Genomic DNA, 20,421 nt, shown 5'->3' on the forward strand with positions numbered 1-20,421 from the left:
TTTCCTTTGCTCTGCAGAACAAGCCCTGGAAGAAGCTGAGGAACATGGTGCAATGGTCGCCCTGTGTAGTTTCTTTCCGCAAGCGCTACCCCTGGGTCCAGCTGGCTGGCCATGCAGGTAACTCTGGGGTTGGAGGGGAGGAGGTTGGTTGGGGTGGGGGTGGGGTCCTGTGGGGGGAGCATGTGTGCAATTGTGGCCAGGTCTCCACGCAGACCTTATAATCTGGGGGGCGCGGGGAAGAAGAGAGGTAGGGTATCCCCTCTGGAGATGCCTCCCCCCCCGACAAATTAAAGGTAAAGGGACCCCAGACCATTAGGTCCAGTTGTGGCCGACTCTGGGGTTGCAGCGCTCATCTCGCTTTACTGGCCAAGGGGGCCGACGTACAGCTTCTGGGTCATGCGGCCAGCATGACTAAGCCGCTTCTGGCGAACCAGAGCAGCGCACGGAAACGCCGTTTACCTTCCTGCCAGAGCGGTACCTATTTATCTACTTGCACTTTGACGTGCTTTGAACTGCTAGGTTGGCAGGAGCAGGGACCGAGCAACGGGAGTTCACCCCGTCGCGGGGATTCGAACCGCCGACCTTCTGATCGGCAAGTCCTAGGCTCTGTGGTTTAACCCACAGCGCCACCCACGTCCCAAATCATTACATACATATACACATATTACGTACAAATACACATATTCAGAACAATGTTTTCCCCCCAACTCTTCTTGATAGCTTGTGTCTTTTCCCTCACAGGCAACTTCAGGGCCGGCGATTTTGGCCGCATCCTGAAGAAGTACTGTCCCAGCGAGCAGCAATGCCTGGAGCGCCTGGTGTGCGACGCGCTGCAGCCCTACGTCCCAGCCTATTATGGGGTGGTGGAGCGCGATGGGGAGACCTACATCCAGATGGAGGACCTGCTGTCCAGCTTTGACGCGCCCTCCATCATGGACTGCAAGATGGGAGTCAGGTGAGCCCTGGAAGCCACCTGGGGGAGGGGATACCAGAGGTCATCCAGCCTGACCCCGATCCAGAGGCGCAGCTTCAAGATGGGCGCCTGATCTTGTGCTTCTCTTCCCCCGGCGCAGGACGTATCTCGAAGAGGAGCTGGAGAAGGCGAGGCAGCAGCCCTGTCCGCGCAGAGACATGTACGACAAGATGGTGGCCGTGGACCCGGCGGCTCCCACGGCGGAAGAGCATGCGCAGAGCGCTGTCCTGAAGCCCCGCTACATGCAGTGGAGGGAGACCCTCAGCTCCACCACCACGCTCGGCTTCCGCATCGAAGGCATCAAGGTGAGCGGCCGCAGGGAGAGGCACTTGTGTGTGTGTGTGTGTGTGTGTATATCTTTATTGATTTAAAATACAGTCATACATTACAATGGAATTAAACACGAGAATGAAAAAGAAAAGAGATTAAAAAAAGAAAAGGAAAAAAGAAAGAAAAACAAAAAGAAAGAATTAACAATAACAAAAAAAAAAATCAGTTAAAAAAGCCAATCACTTATACAGCATCATATCTTAGCCAATAAACTCTTCTGAGAAAAACCTCCAGTCGTTTTCATTGTACTTTTCATATTGTCTTGGTTTTATCGCACAGTTTATTTTATGCTTTTTTCTATATATTCCTCTAAGATGTTTGATTCCATGTGTTTATTATACACAAGTATCATTCAGTTCTGCTAGGATAATATCATTTTTATCAATCTAATCTTATATACCGCATTTTTCGCTCTATTAGACGCACCGGACGATAAAACGCACCTAGTTCTTAGGGGAGGAAAACAAGAAATAAGAAAGCAATGCAAAGCATCCTGAGCTAAGAGGGAGCGCTTCTCCATCTTCGCTCAGGAGGCTTTGAGGGGCTATCCCTGAAGCCAGGAGAGCAAGCGGGATCGGTGTACACCAATTCCTCTTGCCCTCCTGGCTTCAGTGAAAGCAAGCCTACTGGCTTTCCCCCCGACCTCCTGCCAGAGCCACACGGTCTTTAAAGGGAGCGCAGCTCTTGGGGGCTTTTCCCCGAGGAGGGAGAAGGGACTGACGGGCTCCCCTTCTCCCTCCACGGGGAAAAGCCAGCAAGAGCCGCACACACGCTCCACGTGGCTCTTTAAAGGGAGTGCTGAGCAGAGCCTCCCGCCTGCATTCACCCCGTAAGATGCACAAACATTTCCCCTTACTTTTTTAGGAGGGGGAAAGTGCGTCTTATAGAGCGAAAAATACAGTACTCCTTGAATAATTTCCATTCTCTGTATGTTTTTTGATTCAGGGCTCCCCTGACTTTTCCAGTCAGCTTTGCTAATTGAAAATACTCGATCATGAGTGTTTGCCAGTCTATTATTGTTGGTGTTGTTTCACACTTCCAACTTCTGGCTACGAGTATTCTTGCAGCCGTGATTGAGGGGAGGGGTGCTTTTGGGGGCTACTACCCACCGTAGGAAGGGAGAGCTGCTCTGGTGCTGGGGGCCCGCCTGGGGCATCTAGTTGGCCCCTGTGAGAAGAGGCGGCCAGACTAGATGGGCCACTTTTGGCCTTGCCCAGCAGACAGGCTCTTCTTATAGTCTTACAGAGCCTCCAGCTCCAGGAGCAGTCTATCACAATTCTTGTTTTTAAGTTGTACAGTGGTGCCTCGCAAGACGAAAAGAATCCGTTCCGCGAGTCTCTTCGTCTTGCGAAGCAAGCCCATTAGCGGCTTAGCGGATTAGCGCTATTAGCGGCTTAGCGGATCAGCTGATAAGCAGCTTAGCGATCAGCTGTTAAGCGGCTTAGCGGATCAGCTGTTAAGCGGCTTAGCGATCAGCTGTTAAGCGGCTTAGCGGATCAGCTGTTAAGCGGCTTAGCGGATCAGCTGATAAGCGGCTTAGCGATCAGCTGTTTAGCGGCTTAGCGGATCAGCTGTTTAGCGGCTTAGCGGCTTGGGGAAAAGGGGGGGAAAAGGAAAAAAACCCCGCAGGAACTCGCAAGACATTTTCGTCTTGCGAAGCAAGCCCATAGGAAATTCGTTTTGCGAAGCACCTCCACCTTTCGTCTAGCGGGTTTTCCGTCTTGCGAGGCATTCGTCTTGCAAGGCATTCGTCTTGCGGGGCACCACTGTGTTTCAATCAATTTGCTTTTATATCGGGTGTTAGCTGCTCTGAGCCCAGTCTAGGCTGGGGAGGGCAGGGTATAAATAAAATTTATTATTATTATTATTATTATTATTATTATTATTATTAGTCCCTTTGGCTCTGCTCATCACTGGATCCTGGCGACGCAGCGCTGGCTTTTAAGGCTGTCTCGTTTCCCGATAGTCTGACGTTGTTTCTCTCTTTCCAAGAAAGCGGACGGCACCTGCAACACCAGCTTCAAGAAGACCCGTCAGCCGGAGCAGGTGACACAGGCCTTCTGGGACTTTGTGGACGGAGACAGGAGAGTCCTGGTGAGGGTCCGGATTCTGCCCCAGGGCACTAAACCCTTTGCAAGGAGGGGGGCCCATTTGACACTTTCCACGCTTTCCCTTCACATTCCGCTTTTGAGATTTCCGCGGCCCCCTGTCCACTTTTGGTTTAGGTTTTTAAACCTTTTTGTAAAAGCAGCACTAGAATTTTCACAGTTGAGTCTTCAACCCCTTGTTATTGTGTTTTGCCTTCTTCAAATCTGGCTTTCTTTAAAACTTGCTATTTAGGTTTGTAAATTCAGTATTAGAAACCGTACTTTTGAGTCTTCAATCCTTTATTACTGTGCTTTGCTTTACCTAGGCTGAGCTAGGATTATAACACGTCAGGATTTTTGGGGTTCTACCCTTGTTTGAATTTTGGTCATTTAAAATTTATGATTTTTCTATTTCCTTCTGAGGAAGCTGAATAGTTCAGTGAAACGAGGTTTGTAGCCAGCATCCCGTTAAGGCTTTGTTTTAGTTTAGGTTTTTCTAATTTTTTTCCCTTGAGCTTTTCGATTTTTTATTATTTAGTTGATTTCCACAAGGTAATATTTCTAGTCGATTACTTCTCATTTCAGGGATTTTCGCGGTATTTGTTTTGTGCACTTTGGGGAAAGGCAGCCCATCTCCTCTAGGGTATTCCTGGCACCTGCCCCAGTCTGGAAAGGCCATAGAATTTGGGAAGGGCCCATCGTATATCCTCTCAGGTCTCTCCTTCTTCTTTCCCCAGACCAGCTACCTGGAGCGGCTGCAGGAAGTCAGACGGGCGCTCGAACAGTCCGAGTTCTTCAAGACTCACGAGGTGGGTCTCTTTCCGTGGAACGAGGGGGGACTTCTGAGGGCATCTGGTGGGTTGCTGCAGGGTCTTGGGCGCTTGATTTTGGGGGGCCTGCCTCATTCCCCCACCAAGCAGGAGCTAGGGGTGCTTTTTCATCTCTCTTTCTGTTTGCATGCTGCCTTTCTAAGGTAAAGGCGGTAAAAGCTCAAGAAACGGCAGGATGCACAAGGAAGACTGCACATCAATCTGATCCAATGCCAACAAGCCTTAATCTAAAAACAAAGACTTAAATGGATCCCAATCCATTAGGACAGTACGCAATAAAACTAACTTTCAGGATCTGGATAGTTAGCCTTGGTGAAGACTTGACGTTTTCATCCCCCAAAAAGTTTTTGGGTTTGTGCTGAAATTAGGCTGCATTTTAATGTTGTATTTTAATCTTGTTTTGTAAGTTGTATTTCAATCAATTGTTTTATATCTGGTGTTAGCCGCCCTGAGCCCAGTTTTGGGGAGGGCGGGCTATTTTCCACACAACAACAAAAAAAGCAAAAAATAACAATACACAAAACACAAAAACAAGCATATATAAAAAACAAATCTAAATCTTACAAATTAATAATATAAACACTAAAAAGGAAAACAAACATTGACTTCCACCAATCCCACAGCACCTCATTTGCCTCTCGTATCTTCCTGTTTTCCTGTTCATCTCTATCCTAACATCTAGCTATAAATCCCTCTTTCTTATCCTTTCACTTCACAAGGTTATTCCAAACTCAGCCAGATTTCTGTCCTTGAACCTTGGCTTTTTAGGCACTCCCATTCCTTTTTCACTTCACTTTTTGGTTTTGGTCTTATTGTATCTGTAAATTTGGCTAATTCTAAATATTCTGTAAGCTTACATAACCATTCTCCCCTAGTGGGAAACTGATTCCCTTATTTCATGAAATCTATGCACCGCTTGATTGTACCCCTCAAAGTGGTTTGCAAAAAACTAAAAGCAAGAAAAAATTGCAACTCTTTTTTTTTAAAAAAACCCAGAGTTACAATAAAAAAAAGATTCAGACTCACACCAGCAATTTCTAAGCATCTGGGTAGAAGGGTTGGCCAATATCTGCTTTTCATCATCGCAGTATCTCGCCAGCGAAACATTGCAATATACCAGTATGTCACAATAATGATGGTAGGCATAGCTGTCAACCGTCCCTTATTTGGCGGGAAACTCCCTTATCCCAGCACCGTGTCCCGCTGCTGTCCCTTATTGATGATGTCCCTTAAATTTCCCGGGTTTCAAAGGAAGCAGCTCCTCTCCCTCCCTCCCTGCCGGCCAGGGAGGAGGGAGGCTCCAACTGGGTTGCTTGGCTGCGTTGCTCACCCAATAAGGAGTCTAAGAACGACTGGGGGGTGGAGCTTGCATGCCTTGTGCTGATCAAATCGGCCGCGTTGCCTGGGGACTCGCCTTTGCTCAGCGCTTCCCAGCGGAGAGGTGACGGTGGTTTTCCTTGAGGCTTCATTTGGCTCCTGGCTGGGCTTTCTGCCTTTGGCTCGGAGGGGCTCAGAAGTTGAACATACCTGTGCCCGGAAAATCCCTTATTTTGGCTGCTGATCCCTTATTTTCAAATCTGTAAGTTGACAGCTATGATGTTAGGCTTGCCGAAGCAAGGGTGCTTTTAGCAGGCGCCAAAGGCACAGTCATTCATGTTCTCTTTTTCCTCTTCCTTTCTCTCTCCCAGGTGGTGGGCAGCTCTCTTCTCTTCGTCCACGACCAGACGGGTCTGGCGCGGGTGTGGATGATCGACTTTGGCAAGACGGTGCCGCTGCCCGAGAAGCAGACTCTGACTCACCGCCTGCCCTGGCAGGAAGGCAACCGCGAGGACGGCTACCTCTGGGGCCTGGACAACCTCATCGCCATCTTGGAGAGGATGTTGGGGGAGTGAGCCAGGAAGATGCAGCCGACATGTCGAGACGGGGGCTGCCTTGGCCCCCGGGACTCTGCCGTTTAATTTATTCAGCCAGATATGCTACTGGAACCAGGGGATACAGGGCCCGTGGAGGAACTGGAAGAGCCCCAGGGGCCTTTTGGAAGGGGCCAGCTGGTTTTTGCACCGCAAAGTTTATTTATTGGTGTGACGGATGTGGTGGAAACGCCCTGACTGCTGTTCTGCACGTGGTGGACAGTAAAGACTTCCGTGGGCCAACAGAGAGCTCACCAGGGGCGTTGGGACCGAGTTTGGGGACGTGGGATTATTGGGGTGCCCGGTTTAGGGTCAAGACTTTGAACCCACAGTGCTGGCCATGCCCATTTCCCAAATGTCGGGAGAGACTGGAAAGCGGGGGGGGGGGTTGGAGGCGGGGCTTGCCTCTGCTCCTCCCCCAAATAAGCCCCACCCACACCTGAGCCACAGCCTGGGGGTTTCGGTTAAGCGAAATACTTGCGTTTCTCTTCAGGGTTTGGGGAGTAAAGAGAAACTTGTGTCTTCCCTCTGCTTTGACCGTTAACTTTCCTGGCGCCCAGATAACTTAACTCTTCCCAAGGCAAACAGTTTGCCAAGCAGTTTGTTGCTTTTACAACCTGATGCACCCAAGGGCTTGGGGGAGAACATCTTCCCCAATCGCTGCAGAAATAAATGATGGAGTTCCACTGCCCCCCAAATTGCTTTGGCAGGTCCAGGCTGCCTATTTTTTGGGTGCTGAATTTGGGTTAGTTTTAACAAGCAGAAACCAGCGGGTCGGATCTCCCTGGGTGTGTTTGTGTGTGTTTTTTTATGGTGGTTGGGAGGGGATTGTGGCTGTCCTTCGTCCCGCCAGAGAAGGGAGCCGCTCCTCTGTATTTGAATGTATATGTTTCTGTAAATTTTTATATGTAAAAAAGTTTTTCTTTTTTTAAGGGACATAAAGAACTACAAGTGATGTGCTGTTGCGTCTTAGCTTTATTTCAAGGTTGCATAATGAGAGAGAATGAATGAATGAATCTTCAGAAGATTCTGGCTTAGCTTTTACCAAAGTGTTGATTGTTTAGGGGTGCTAATGGAGAAATCTGAGGGTACCCTTGGACAAAAAAACAAGGACACCAGCCAGGAATACCAGAGCAAAACAGCAGCCAGTAGGCTTGGTCTTGATTGAAGACTGTCGCAACAGGACTCCCACCTGCCACAGGGTGGAACAAGATGGAAGCCCCGAACAAAAGAAGACCCCAACTTTTATTAGCTACTAATCCCCCAAGACTACATCATAACTACATCACAAAGAGCAGGGGTTGAGGAAGGAGTTGTGGTGGTAACCTGAGTATCTTGTCACCTGGCCGGTTCCACCTTTCCCCCCTCCCCATGAGTACTTTCCAGGTGACAGAGGGGAGTTTGCAGTCTCCTGTCCCCAGAGGGAAGAGCTGATCATTGTCCTTTGTTCCAGCCTGTGCTGAATCCACTCCCATATGCAAGTTCTTTGTGACCTTGATGGTCTTCTGTCTAGGACCATCAGGGTTGGCATAGCAACTGGGCAGGGCTCCTGTGTATGTGCTGGTATGCTCAAGGGATTATGGCTGCCCTGTATCAAACCTTCTCCATTTTGTAGTCCTTCATTCATGGAGTAAGATAAAAGTGGACCGGTGCAGATCTGATGTATGGTTGATTTTCTATGAATTTATAACAGAAGTGTCGCGTATGTCGTGTGCGAGTTTGTACAAACTGAAAGATTGGGGGGGTCCTGCAACAGGGGGGACCAGATTCCTCCCTCCCCAGCCCATGGTGAAAGAAGCCCACCTGTCCCCATGCACTTCTTAGAACCACAGAATTTGAAGGCACCCAAAGAGGTCATCCATCCCAACCCCGTTTGCTTGGGCTCCTGGCCCCCTAGTTTTTCATCTGCACGTCCACAGATGAGAGTGGGGCTTTACAGGCTGTGACCCACAGAGAAGAGGGCTGGAAGACTGCCCAGCAGAGACAGAGAGGCATGACAGGCAAGACCCCCAGCCCCATTTGCCTGAGGATCTACAAGCCTTTCCCCAAATTCTGCACAGCGAGACAGCCTTCGTGACAGAGATCTATTTGTGAGGGTTCAAAGGTCCCAGCAGGGAGGGACCGGCAGACGACTGTCACCCTGGAAATCCTAGCCTGCGTGCAACAAGGAAAGGGGAGCTATTTTGGGAGAAGGACACAAAGACTGCTCCATTTCCCGTTGCCACAACCAGAGACCCTCCCCAGGAAGGGGTGTGGAGCAGGAGAGATGGAAATAGCATTGCGGGGGGGCAGGCTGCAGTTTATGTCAAAGCGGGTGCAGAATGCTGCAGCGAGGCTCCTCACGGGGTCCCTGCCATGGGAGCACATTCACCCAGTGCTTTTCCAGCTGCACTGGCTCCCGGTGGAGTACAGGGTCAGGTTCAAGGTGCTGGTTTTGACCTTTAAAGCCCTTCACGGCCTAGGACCCTCGTACCTACGGGACTGCCTTTTTCCTTTCTCCTCCTGCAATGAGGCTACATTTTAATATATTAATGTTTCAATATTTTAATGTATTTTAATTTTGTTTTTAAGTTGTATTCATTCAACTTGTTTTTATTATTGCTTGTTAGCCGCCCTGAGCCCAGCCTTGGCTGGGGAGGGCGGGGTATAAATAAAAATTATTATTATTATTATTATTATTATTATTATTATTATTATTAAAGGACCCCACGGACCCTGAACGCTGCTCCTTCGGGCCCCGAAGTACCCCCAAAGCCAGCAGTCTCCTTGGAGTGGTTTCACCAACAAAAACGGGAATCACTCCGCACCTTGGGGCGAATCCTTTCACGCAGAGATCTCTCGAGGCACAAAACTACCACTCCTTTGCTGTTTTATCTCTTTTAATTTTCGAAAGTGCTTTCCAACAACCTCCATCTTCCGCACTCGGAACAGGCATGCAGCCGTGGGGAGCAGGGAACCATTTGCAGTGGGGAAACTGAGGGGCCGACAGGGGTGACTCACCCAAGGCCAGACACACACTCCCTAGCAGAGGCAGAACCGGACCCGACATTTCCTCCCCTTCTCTCAGTTGAACGCGCATTCCCTTAAAATCACAGCTTTGGCAACGCAGCTCAATGCAGAAGGCACTCCCGGAGGGCAAATTTATCTCTCCATTTCCCCAATTAGCTTATTCTATTGTGTTATTTTTTAAAAAATGCACACATGCTTATTATTGGCGTTGGACTGGCTTGGCTCCAAAAGGAAAGGAAATTCCAGGCATTTTTCTTTTTGTCCTTGACAGCTCGCTATTCTGGGAAGGCAGGAGTGAAGAGGTGGCCTCTTGCTCTCCCTGCCTGCCCCAGAGCAAGCCGGCCTCCCCTGAGGGCCGACCTGGACAGCTCGGCCCACTGCGAGAAGTGAGGTTACAGGGAACCAGACAGAGGGCCTTCTCGGTAGTGTCGCCCACCCTGTGGAACACCCTCCCTTCAGATGTGAAGGAAATAAGCAGCTATCCTATCTTTAAAAGACATCTGAAGGCAGCCCTGTTCAGGGAAGTTTTTAATATTTAATGCTGTACTGTTTTTAACATTTGATTGGGAGCCGCCCAGAGTGGCTGGGGAAACTCAGCCAGATGGGCAGGGTATAAATAATAAATTACAGTGGTACCTCGGGTTACATACGCTTCAGCTTACAGACTCCGGTAACCCAGAAATAGTACCTCGGGTTAAGAACTTTGCTTCAGGTGAGAACAGAAATCGTGCTCCGGCGGTGCAGCGGCAGCAGGAGGCCCCATTAGCTAAAGTGGTGCTTCAGGTTAAGAACAGTTTCAGGTTAAGAATGGACTCCGGAACGAATTAAGTACTTAACCTGAGGTACCACTGTATTATTATCTATGATGATGATGATGATGATGATGATGATGATGATGAAGTGGGATTTGGTGTTCTTGGTTCTGTAGCAGAGAAGGCCAAGTCCTCCTGGGCAGAAAAGAGCTGGCTAGAGTGCCTTTCTCCAAGAGAGTCTGCCACACTCCCATGAAAGCCAAAAAGGACCTTTTGGTATTCCAAAAAACCGGGGGCTGGGTCACTCTTTAACCTGAGATGCGACACCTTGGGGCGTATGCAAGCTGACCAACTCACTGTTCTGTGTGCAGCAGCTACGAGGAGGGCAGGCAGCCCCAGGGACCCATGCAGAGGTGCAACAGGCTGCCTCTTTCGTGGGCTCTCGCAACCTGGTCAGCCTGGGCCACAGTCAGGGAATGAGGAGATGGCCTCCTGGTTTTCAACTCCTCCTCCAGAAGCCAAGGGGCTTGCCAGCTTTAGGTGACAGAGTTGCTGGGTGTTCATGTGCTGGGGCAGGAAGAAGAAATAAACTCCGCGCTTGCAGTTGGGTAGGAGTCCAGGCAGTGGGGCATAGTAGTTTGAGTGTCAGGGTAGGACCTGGGAGGCCAGTGTTCACAAAAAACCCCTCGGCCATGAGGGGTGGTTGTGAGGATAAAATGGGAAGCAAGCAAACGATGCAGGCCACCTTGAATTCCTAAAAAGTAAATAGCTGGGGTATGAACGCAATAAAAACACGGCCTGTTCCTGTTTCTTTCCCGGGCAGCTCAGCCGGCACAGGAGAGCTACCCGTTGGTGGAAGGGGTCTCTCACCCGAGACAAGTCCATTTCACAGAATTTCAGAGTTGGAAAGGGGTCCAAGGGTCATCTAGTCCAACCCCTTGCAATGAAGGAATTTGTCTCAGCATCCTCTTTCCAGGCAGGCCAGGTGCCCCTGCAACGCTCCTAAGGCACAAAGACATGAGCCCTCCCCATGTCTGACCCCTGCAGCTGGGACTCGGGGGTATACTGCGCCTGCACAAAGAGGCTCCACAGCTATCGTGCCCAATGGCTGTTGCTAAAGGTCCTGTCTGCATCCACAACTACTTCTGGCTCCTGGTCCGTTTGGTTCCGGTTGGAGCTTTGGAAAGCAGTTCCTCCTTCTGGCCAGCTCAGCGTGGCCGGTAGCCCTCTGGCCCAGCCGGCCGCAGAAGCACAGCCTTCCCGCAAAGTCCCTCGCGCACCCCCCCAGCTGGCACGATGTAGACCTTTCCGTCGGCTGCCCGCTTTGGGCTGAAGTCGGTCAGCTGCCCGTTGCTGGCCTCCACCTGGGAGTAGTGCCAGAGCTGGTAGCGGCCGCTCTTGCCCTGCTTGGACAGCAAATACGTCTCTGCTGCGGGAGAGTCCAGCGAGAGGGTCGAGGCCACGGCTGGACTGGCATGGAAGAGGCCCCGGATCTCCTCGTCCTCCTGGCAGGCGGCCAGCTGGACGCTGTCCTCCAGACCCAGCAGAGCTCCTGGGTAGAAGGAGGGGAAACAGAGAGGTCAATGAAGGTGACCTGGGTGCGATTGCTGGACAGCCCTGGTCCTGAACTGGCAGCCTTTGGCTCACAGGGAACCAACTTGGGTCTGTTTTGAACTCAAAGTATGGCCAAGGGGTGCCGAAATCCCAAGGGAGCAGAAAAGACTATTTATGCATGTGACCACAGCTCCTTGGATGCTATTGGCCCAGAGACGGAAAGAAGTCCGTACCAGAAAAGAATGGCAGATTCAGTTGATGGATTATGCCAAAATGGCAAAAATGACCGGAAGAATCAGAAATCAGGAAGACCAAAATTTTAATAAGGAGATTTATAATTTATCTTAAAAACCATTGTAAACAGCTAAAATCATTAGTAGGATTGGTTTAGCACTTGTAGTTTAATGTTGAATTTTGGACATAATGGATATGTAAAGGATCTGGATTATCACAAAAGACCCACAAAGTCCAGGAGATTCTTTGGAATCCTGTTTTTATGTTGTATGTTGGATACTTGACTGTAAAGCTTCAATCTGAAAAACCAAATAAATTAGGTAATAATATTGTGGTTATGGTTTGATAGATAGATGACAGCGCACAGCAGAAGGGGAGAAGCAACAACTCCATGGAAAAAGGGGTGGGAAGTCAACAACATAAAGAGAAAAGACGTATTTGTGTTTTGACTGTATACGAAAAAACTGTTGAAAATTATAAGTGCAAAAAAAGCAGCCCGTGCTTTAAGCATTTGCTTCAAAGCTAGGGCAGAATAAGTGTCCCGAGCAGGGGATGGTTTGAGAGGTTGCAGGAGAAAGTTGTTGGTGCAGATTGGGGAGTGATATGCCCTGGAACTGAGCTTTGAGCAACTGAGTGCAAGCAGTGGCCTGGGAAGAGCCCAAGGCCCACAGCACCAGCCTGGGCACTGCTGCCCCCTCCTGGGCAGTGCCCTGCCTTGCCAACAGAGCCACCTCTCTCCTCTGGAGCCTCAGAGGAGAGGGAGCAGCCAGGCACCGGCCGGCTCCCTGCGAGGAGAGCTGCAGTGAACTGAGGAACATACCTGAGGCAATGGCCCAGTGAGCCTTGTAGCCGCTCCGGAGGCAGGGCTCGTGGTTGGAGTCTTCGTCGTAGCTGTGCTGGGCGTTAAGGTCCGGGTGAAGAGAGTCTTGCTCACATGGGAAGAGCAGAGGGCAAGGAGGGCCGCTTGGGGCACCTGTCTCACCAGAGAAGCCTGGAAGAGGGCCTGGCAGGAGGGCAGCCCCTGGGGCAAGGCAGACCCAGCCTTGGACCAGCTCATTTGAGCTTGTTTTCTTGCTACTACACTCTAGTGTCCAGATCAGGGGTCAGCAAACTTTTTCAGCAGGGGGCTGGTCTACTGTCCCTCAGACCTTGTGGGGGGCCGGACTATATTTTTTGGGGGGGAAATGAACGAATTCCTATGCCCCACAAATAACCCAGAGGTGCATTTTAAAGAAAAGGACACATTCTACCCATGTAAGATTCCCGGACTGTCCGCGGGCCGGATTTAGAATGCGATGGGGCTGGATCCGGCCCCCGGGCTTTATTTTACCTACCCATGGTCCAGATCAAGTCAAGGGAAGTCACAGTCCTGCTCTCTTCTGCCTTGTCCAGATCCCACCTGGAGCCGTGTCCAGTTCTGGACACCAGTTTAAGGAGGTGATTGACAAACTGGAAAGTGGGGAGAGGAGAGCGACTGAGATGATTTAAGGATCTGGAAGCCAAGCATTATGAGGGGCGCTTGAAGGAGCTGGGTATGTTTAGCCTAGAGAAGAGAAGATTGAGAGGAGATATGACAGCCGTCTTCCGATATCTCAAGGGCTGTCACATTCAGGAGGGAGCGAGCTCGTTTTCTTCAGCTCTGGAGTTAGGACTTGAACCAATAGCTTCAAGTTACAAGAAAGAAGATTCCAACTAAACATCAGGAAGAGCTTTCTGACAGTAAGAGCTGTTTGGATGGATGGCAGCTAATGGATTGAGGTTGAAACCTGACAAGACAGAAGTACTGTTCTTGGAGGACAGGGGGCGGGAAGGTGTGGAGGACTCCCTGGTCCTGAATGGGGTAACTGTGCCCCTGAAGGACCAGGTGCACAGCCTGGGAGTCATTCTGGACTGTCCATGGAGGCGCAGGTCAATTCTGTGTCCAGGGCGGCAGTCTACCAGCTCCATCTGGTACGCAGGATGAGACCCTCCCTGCCCACAGACTGCCTCGCCAGAGTGGTGCATGCTCTGGTTTTCTCCCACTTGTACTACTGCAATGCGCTCTACGTGGGGCTACCTCTGAAGGTGACCTGGAAATTACAACTAATTCAGAATGCGGCGGCTAGTCTGGTGACTGGGGGAGGCCGCTGAGACCACATAACACCTGTCTTGAAAGACCTACATTGGCTCCTAGTACGTTTCCAAGCACAATTCAAAGTGTTGGTGCTGACCTTTAAAGCCCTAAACGGCCTCGGTCCTGTATACCTGAAGGAGTGTCTCCACCCCCATCATTCTGCCTGGACACTGAGGTCCAGCTCCGAGGGCCTTCTGGCGGTTCCCTTGCTGCGAGAAGCAAAGCTACAGGGAACCAGGCAGAGGGCCTTTTCGGTGGTGGCGCCCGCCCTGTGGAACACCCTCCCATCAGATGTCAAAGAGATAAACAACTACCTGACATTCAGAAGACATCTGAAGGCTCAGGGAAGTTTTTAATGTGTGACATCTTAGTGTATTTTTGGTCTTTGTGGAAGCCGCCCAGAGTGGCTGGGGAAACCTAGCCAGATGGGTGGGGTACAAATAATATTATTATTATTTGACAGTGGAATGGTCTCCCTTCAAGGTGGAGGACTTTTCTTCATCAGAGGTTATTAAGTGGAGATCAGATAGGCAAATGTCAGGGATGACTGTACTGCATTGCAGAGGGTTGGACTAGATGACCCTGGGGTGTCCCTTCCAACCCTACCAGAAGAAAGCAAACATGAGAAGCGCCCATCCCAGCTCCCCATATCCCACCAGGAAGGATACGGTATCAACACAGGGAAGCCTTGGCTAAGGTGACGAAGGATCCTTTGGTAGTTTTCTCGCCCCAGGCCTCCAGAGAGCAGCTCTGCCTGGCAGGGGAACACCTCCTCAGCTAGCTTGGACATGTTGGCAGCTGGAGCAAGCAGACCAAAAGGGCAAAGGAGGAGTTGGGGGGGCTGGGGGGCTTCCAGAGCAGCATCTAGGCAGGCCCCCACCCCCACCCTGTCTCTGCCACACTCATGCAGGGAGAAGACACGGATTACAAGCCAAAATTTGGGCAGCGGCGTCTGCCATTCCCCTTCTTGGCGACCCACCTGAGAACATTTCCCCCTGGGCTGTGTAGCCTCTCTCCAAAGCCACCTGAACAATTGTCTCCAGGGAAACAGCCTTGCGGGGAGAGAGCAGCGCCCCAGCCATCCACAAGGCCACCAGGCCACACCTGGAGGAGGAGGAGAAGGCAGAAAAGCAGAGAGGTTGGACCGCTGTACTAAAATCTGAGCCCTACTTTTTTTTTTAAAAGCCTTTTGCAATCTGAGAAATGTATACATGCTGAAACTATTACTTAAGAACCTTCCCATTATTTTGTCTCATCTTCTAGTACATAGGGGATTATATGGTGTATTTGGTTGGCACTGTAATATGCTTCTATGTTGGGGATTCCCCACCCTCCTTCTGAGGTGGGGAGGTGCAGGCATTTGGGGCTTATTCTTGGTTTTTTTGTGTGTGAGAAGATAAAGGAGTGTAGTTTTCTCTGCCATCTGCGGAATTGGGTTTGGGGAATCCAGATTGGGAGGGTTTGGAATAGGTAGGTTAGTTTTGGGAGGGTGATCATTTTGATCATGACTATTTTGCCTGAGAGGGTGAAATTCATGTTGTCCCATCTTTTTAGGTCTTTATTTGCTGTCTTGTAGTTGTGGAAGTATAACTTATTGAGGCTTCTGGCTATTTGTACCCCTAGGTATCTGAACTTGGTGTGGCAAAGTTTTATCTTGGTGACATTAGTGAATTCTTTTTGGGTGTGAGGAGGGGTGTTGAAGCACATAGCTTCTGACTTTGCAAAATTTACTTGTAGGCCTGGCACCATTGTACTTAAGAACATATGAAGAGGCTGCTGGATCAGGCCAAGGGGGCTCCATCTGGTCCAGCAACCTCTTCTCACATTGGTCAGCCACATGACCCTTGTGGGGAGGCCACAAGCAGGAGCTCAGCACCAGAGCACGCCCCTCTCCTCCTGCAATTTCCAGCAACTAGTATTCAGAAGAACTGCTGCCTCTGACAGTGGAGGGCAGAGCAGACCCAACCTGGCTAGGAGCCATCGATAGCCGTGAATTTCCCCAATTCTCTTTTAAAGCCATCCTAGTTGGGGGCCCTCACTGCCTCCTGTGGGAGGCAGTTCCAAAGTTTAACTGTGTGTTGCATGAAGAAATATTTTCTTTTACCTGACCTGAATCTTCCAACGCTCAACTTCATCGGATGTCCCCAAATTCCAGGGTGATGAGAGAGGGAGAAAAACCATTTCTCTATCCACTTTCTGCATGCCTGCATTTCATAAACTTCTCTCGTGCTGCCTCCTGCTGGACTTTTTCCTAAACTGAAAAGTTTATTGCACTTGCTTCTTGTTTTCCTAGCCCTGCCGGTGAAGGTGAGAAGGGGAAGGAGCAAAACAGGGCCAGAACACCCCATCCTCTTGGCATCTGTGACCCTCAGGGTCCCGTAAAGGTAAAGGGACCCCTGATCATTAGGTCCAGTCGTGGCTGACTCTGGGGTTGCGGCGCTCATCTCGCTTTATTGGTCGAGGGAGCCGGCGTACAGCTTCCGGGTGACTAAGCCGCTTCTGGTGAACCGGAGCAGCGCACAGAAACACCATTTACCTTCCCGCCGGAGCGGTACCTATTTATCTACTTGCACTATCACGTGCTTTCAAACTGCTAGGTTGGCAGGAGCAGGGACCTCACCCTGGGAGCTCACCCTGTTGCGGGGATTCGAACCGCCGACCTTCTGATCAGCAAGTCCTAGGCTCTGTGGTTTAACCCACAGGGTCCCTTACAACTCTATAATTCCACAATTCTAAGAACTGGCTCAGTTAGCACTGCCCCCTGGCTGGACCAGGCAAGGACTTGGACGCTTGTACTAGTTTTTGACCCTGGCAGGAATGTATATTCCCCAGGGATATCGCCTCTTGTGCGGCCACTTAGAATGTGTAAACTTAGCTGCCTCGAAAATTTGAAAAGACAGGCGCCGGCGTAGTTTGAATACTGGTCCTTAGATAGCCTTGGGGTCTGGCAGGCTTCTGGGCTAGACTGGGCTTCTGGAAACCCAATTTTGTACCTGTATTTTGTTGCTAGGGTCATCTGGCCCTAGCCTTGCATTTAGATCACCCACCAGCAGGACCTTTGCCCCCGGGACTTGGACGCTTGCTCTCACACAAAGAAAACTGTACTTTCAGTGCAGCAACAAAATATACACAACCTTGAAACATCCCATCTAAAAGCAGAGGGCTGGAACCCAGGTTCAAGCCATTTCATAGAATCATAGAATCATAGAATCATAGAGTTGGAAGAGACCACAAGGGCCATCGAGTCCAACCCCCTGCCAAGCAGGAAACACCATCAGAGCACTCCTGACATATGGTTGTCAAGCCTCTGCTTAAAGACCTCCAAAGAAGGAGACTCCACCACACTCCTTAGCAGCAAATTCCACTGTTGAACAGCTCTTACTGTCAGGAAGTTCTTCCTAATGTTTAGGTGGAATCTTCTTTCTTGTAGTTTGGAACCATTGCTCCGTGTCCGCTTCTCTGGAGCAGCAGAAAACAACCTTTCTCCCTCCTCTATGTGACATCCTTTTATATATTTGAACATGGCTATCATATCACCCCTTAACCTCCTCTTCTCCAGGCTAAACATGCCCAGCTCCCTTAGCCGTTCCTCATAAGGCATCGTTTCCAGGCCTTTGACCATTTTGGTTGCCCTCCTCTGGACACGTTCCAGTTTGTCAGTGTCCTTCTTGAACTGTCTGTAGCTTCTCCAGTCTGAGAAGCTACAGAGCCCTCTAATTCACAGGGCTATTATGGGGATAAAACACTGTTTTGTGCTCCTCGGAGGAGGGGTAAACTATTAACAGAATTCCGGAGTGTGTGAAAAGGTATGGAGTGGTTGTGCAGCATAGTTCAAACTCCCACCTCCTCAGCAGGTTGCTACTTCACAGTTTCCTTTTGCAGTAAAGAATAAATCCCATACTCACTGGGGGCCTTCTTGGATTAAGGAAGACACGGGGTGGTTGAAAAGGAGCCACTTCAAATGCATGCTGAAGCTGGGGGGAGAGAGAGAGAGAGAGAGAGAGAGAGAGAGAGAGAGAGAGAGAGAGAGAGAGAAATTGAAAGAGTCTCTTAAGAGCCACTTAGGGGATCAGCCCAACATTAGCAGCACTTTCGCCCCCTGCATAATTAACAAGGCTCTCCTCCCCAAACACTTAATAGGAGCAATCTAGGGAAGCTGCCTCTTGGGGGTGGGGGGTGCTCCGTGGCTTACAGGAAATGGAAATGGCAGCAATGCGAAATTGGAGCCCTAATGAGACAAAATGGACCACGTTAAAAGGCAAGCATCCTCTTTCCAAGCGGAGAGAACTTTTTGGAAGTAGAACATTTCAGTGGCACGTTGCAAATGAAACCATCACAGATGCAAGCTCCTAATAAAGCATTAAGAAAAATTGACTGGGGAAATGGTGCAAGGTGCACACACCCCCCCGGAATGTTTTCAGTAGTATTTGCAGTGACACAGAGCTTCTCTTTTGTCCAAGCTGCTCACACCAAATATAGATGCCGCAGGTTCAGGCTGATGGTTGCGAAGCCAATCTGCCGTTTTTAAGCCAAAAAACACAGGAAATGGAAGAGGATGCCATGAACACAACACAGCCCCAACTGCCCCTCTGAGCAATGAAGCTTGTAGACATCGTAGACATCACAGCATCTCAACCAACAGTGCCAGGGTTATTAAGTCTACTGGCAATCTTTGCCAAGTGGATTCAGTATGACTAGATTCTACGAAATTCTACAATTCCATGATTCTAGAAATCACACAATCCTAAGCTTTTAAGAAAGCATATGGTGCAGTTTGCATTTCCGTATTTTAAATGAAACCAAGGAATGTAGACAGACTGCCTCTGGACCCGGAGGTCCCAAACTCGGCCCTCCAGATGTTTTGGGACTACAATTCCCATCATCCCTGACCACTCGTCCTGTTAGCTCGGGATGACGGGAGTTGTTGTCCCAAAGCATCTGGAGGGCTGAGTTTGGGGGTGCTTGCATATGAACATAAGAAGAGCCTGGCTGCTGGATCAGGCCAGCATCCTGTTCTGACAGTGGCCAACCAGATGACTCTTTGGAGAAGCCCCCAAGCAGGGCTGGTGCACCAGCCCTGCAGTTTCAGAAGCATTGCTGCCTCCAAAGAGCCATCCAGAGACAGCCCTCTCCTCTTCCACGCATGTGTCTTATCTCACGTGAAACCACTGGCATCCAAGACATTTTCACAAGGAACTATTGCATGGGCAGCAAGACTCTGCTGATGGTGATAACGATAATGATAATAATACAGTCATACCTTGGGTTACAGACGCTTCAGGTTGCGTTTTTTTGGGTTGTGGACCACTGAAACCTGGAAGTACCGGAACAGGTTACTTCTGGGTTTCGGTGGCCGTGCATGCGCAGAAGCGCTAAATCACACTTTGTGCATGCACAGCAGTGCAACACAACTTTTGTGGCAATCATGCAGGGCCCCCGAACATTTCACAGTCTATTGACCCTGTGCCACCACTGTAATTGCTTTCTTCGCTGCCACCAACCCGTTTCTCACGGGTACACACGGAGTCCAGTCAGTTGTTAACATTAACAAATAATCAAGTATATTTTTATAGGCATGAACAAGCTTATGGTTACAGTCAATTTTTCTTGGCAGTTTCTTAATCTTAGTTCCTTAACTGTCCTCTTCTTTCCTAACAACTTCAAACTGATTATCCCAACTATCTATCTATCTGACTCCACCTAACAATTCCTCTCACAACACAACTCGACCAACCCACAGACTATTCCTCCCTCCTCCTCCTTCAACCAAATCATAGAATAGAATCATAGAATCATAGAGTTGGAAGAGACCACAAGGGCCATCGAGTCCAACCCCCTGCCAAGCAGGAAACACCATCAGAGCACTCCTGACATATGGTTGTCAAGCCTCTGCTTAAAGACCTCCAAAGAAGGAGACTCCACCAACCCGCGTGTGCGCAGATGCGGGTTGCGAATGTGCATCCCGCACAGATCACGTTCGAAACCCGAGTGTCCACTGTACCCCACTCCTGTGTGGCAGCTGCCCCTCTCCTTCCTCCGAGACCAGGGGAGAGAGCAGCACTCTGGCGCCCCTCCTGACTCCCCACTGAGAGGCAGGGATCCCCCACCCCCCCACGACCCCCCACAGGCGCTCCCCACCTGGCCCTGCGGCGCCTCAGGAGCTCCCGAACACCGTCCTGGTCCCCGGGGTCCACTTGCTCCAGCGCGGCCTTGAGGAGCTGAGCGCCACATAGCCTGGGGGGAGGCGGAGGGGGAGGCGGGGGTGGGGGAGGGGGCAAGGGTGCTGCTGCAGCCCCCTGGGGTGCTCTGGACATGCTTCCGCTTAGCAGGGGCCTGGGAGGCCTTTTGCATCGGGAGGGTCCATGGGTGACACTTCCCCCAAGGAAAGAGGGGTCACAGGTCAACGCAGGTCAAAGTTCACGCCGGTCTCTGAAGTTGAAATCTGGGCATGGGGCAATGCGATGGTCGCTCTCCGTGACGTCTATTCTCACCGCCGCCTCTTCCCTCGCCCGGCTCGCGTGCTATTACGTCATCAACAGGCGACAACGCAGCCGCCTCTCCGCCCCGCAAATGCCCTCTTTTTCCTTCAACATATCAGCGAACAAGGACTCCGGGACCGGGGTGACTGG

The 20,421-nt window shown here is 50.3% G+C and overlaps 3 protein-coding genes and 1 long non-coding RNA gene across 4 annotated transcripts in view; 2 read left to right on the top strand and 2 right to left on the bottom strand.

The window, feature by feature from the left end:
• The window catches only part of ITPKC (inositol-trisphosphate 3-kinase C), a gene marked incomplete at its 5' end in the record, with an annotated part of 30,248 nt that extends 23,163 nt beyond the window's left edge, over positions 1–7,085 (top strand). Inside the window, 6 exons of the mRNA XM_083625867.1 lie at positions 18–117; positions 742–955; positions 1,074–1,278; positions 3,296–3,397; positions 4,128–4,199; positions 5,909–7,085. Coding sequence (XP_083481993.1) covers positions 18–117; positions 742–955; positions 1,074–1,278; positions 3,296–3,397; positions 4,128–4,199; positions 5,909–6,112 — 897 coding nt within the window. The 3' untranslated portion in view covers positions 6,113–7,085. The remainder of the gene's footprint in view (positions 1–17; positions 118–741; positions 956–1,073; positions 1,279–3,295; positions 3,398–4,127; positions 4,200–5,908) is intronic.
• Positions 7,086–7,256: 171 nt separating this feature from the next.
• Positions 7,257–8,802, top strand: LOC310768201. Its single transcript, XR_014551205.1, has 2 exons — positions 7,257–8,382; positions 8,430–8,802. It is a non-coding gene; the product is annotated as an uncharacterized lncRNA (long non-coding RNA).
• Positions 8,803–10,659: 1,857 nt separating this feature from the next.
• Positions 10,660–20,327, bottom strand: ACTMAP (actin maturation protease). Its single transcript, XM_083627815.1, has 6 exons — positions 19,931–20,327; positions 17,698–17,766; positions 14,772–14,896; positions 14,461–14,590; positions 12,500–12,570; positions 10,660–11,443 (listed from the first exon to the last, which is right to left on the bottom strand). Exons 1-6 carry the CDS (start codon positions 20,104–20,106, stop codon positions 11,100–11,102), a joined length of 915 nt encoding a protein of 304 aa, XP_083483941.1. The 5' UTR covers positions 20,107–20,327; the 3' UTR covers positions 10,660–11,099.
• The window catches only part of LOC310768730 (cytochrome P450 2F3-like), a 182,172-nt gene continuing 175,412 nt past the window's right edge, over positions 13,662–20,421 (bottom strand). The window contains exon 10 of the mRNA XM_083627439.1: positions 13,662–14,209. The gene's annotated coding sequence lies outside the window, so the exon portion shown is untranslated. The remainder of the gene's footprint in view (positions 14,210–20,421) is intronic.

This window comes from Podarcis filfolensis, assembly GCF_964270895.1.
Source record: "Podarcis filfolensis genome assembly, chromosome: 8".
NCBI lineage: Eukaryota > Metazoa > Chordata > Lepidosauria > Squamata > Lacertidae > Podarcis > Podarcis filfolensis.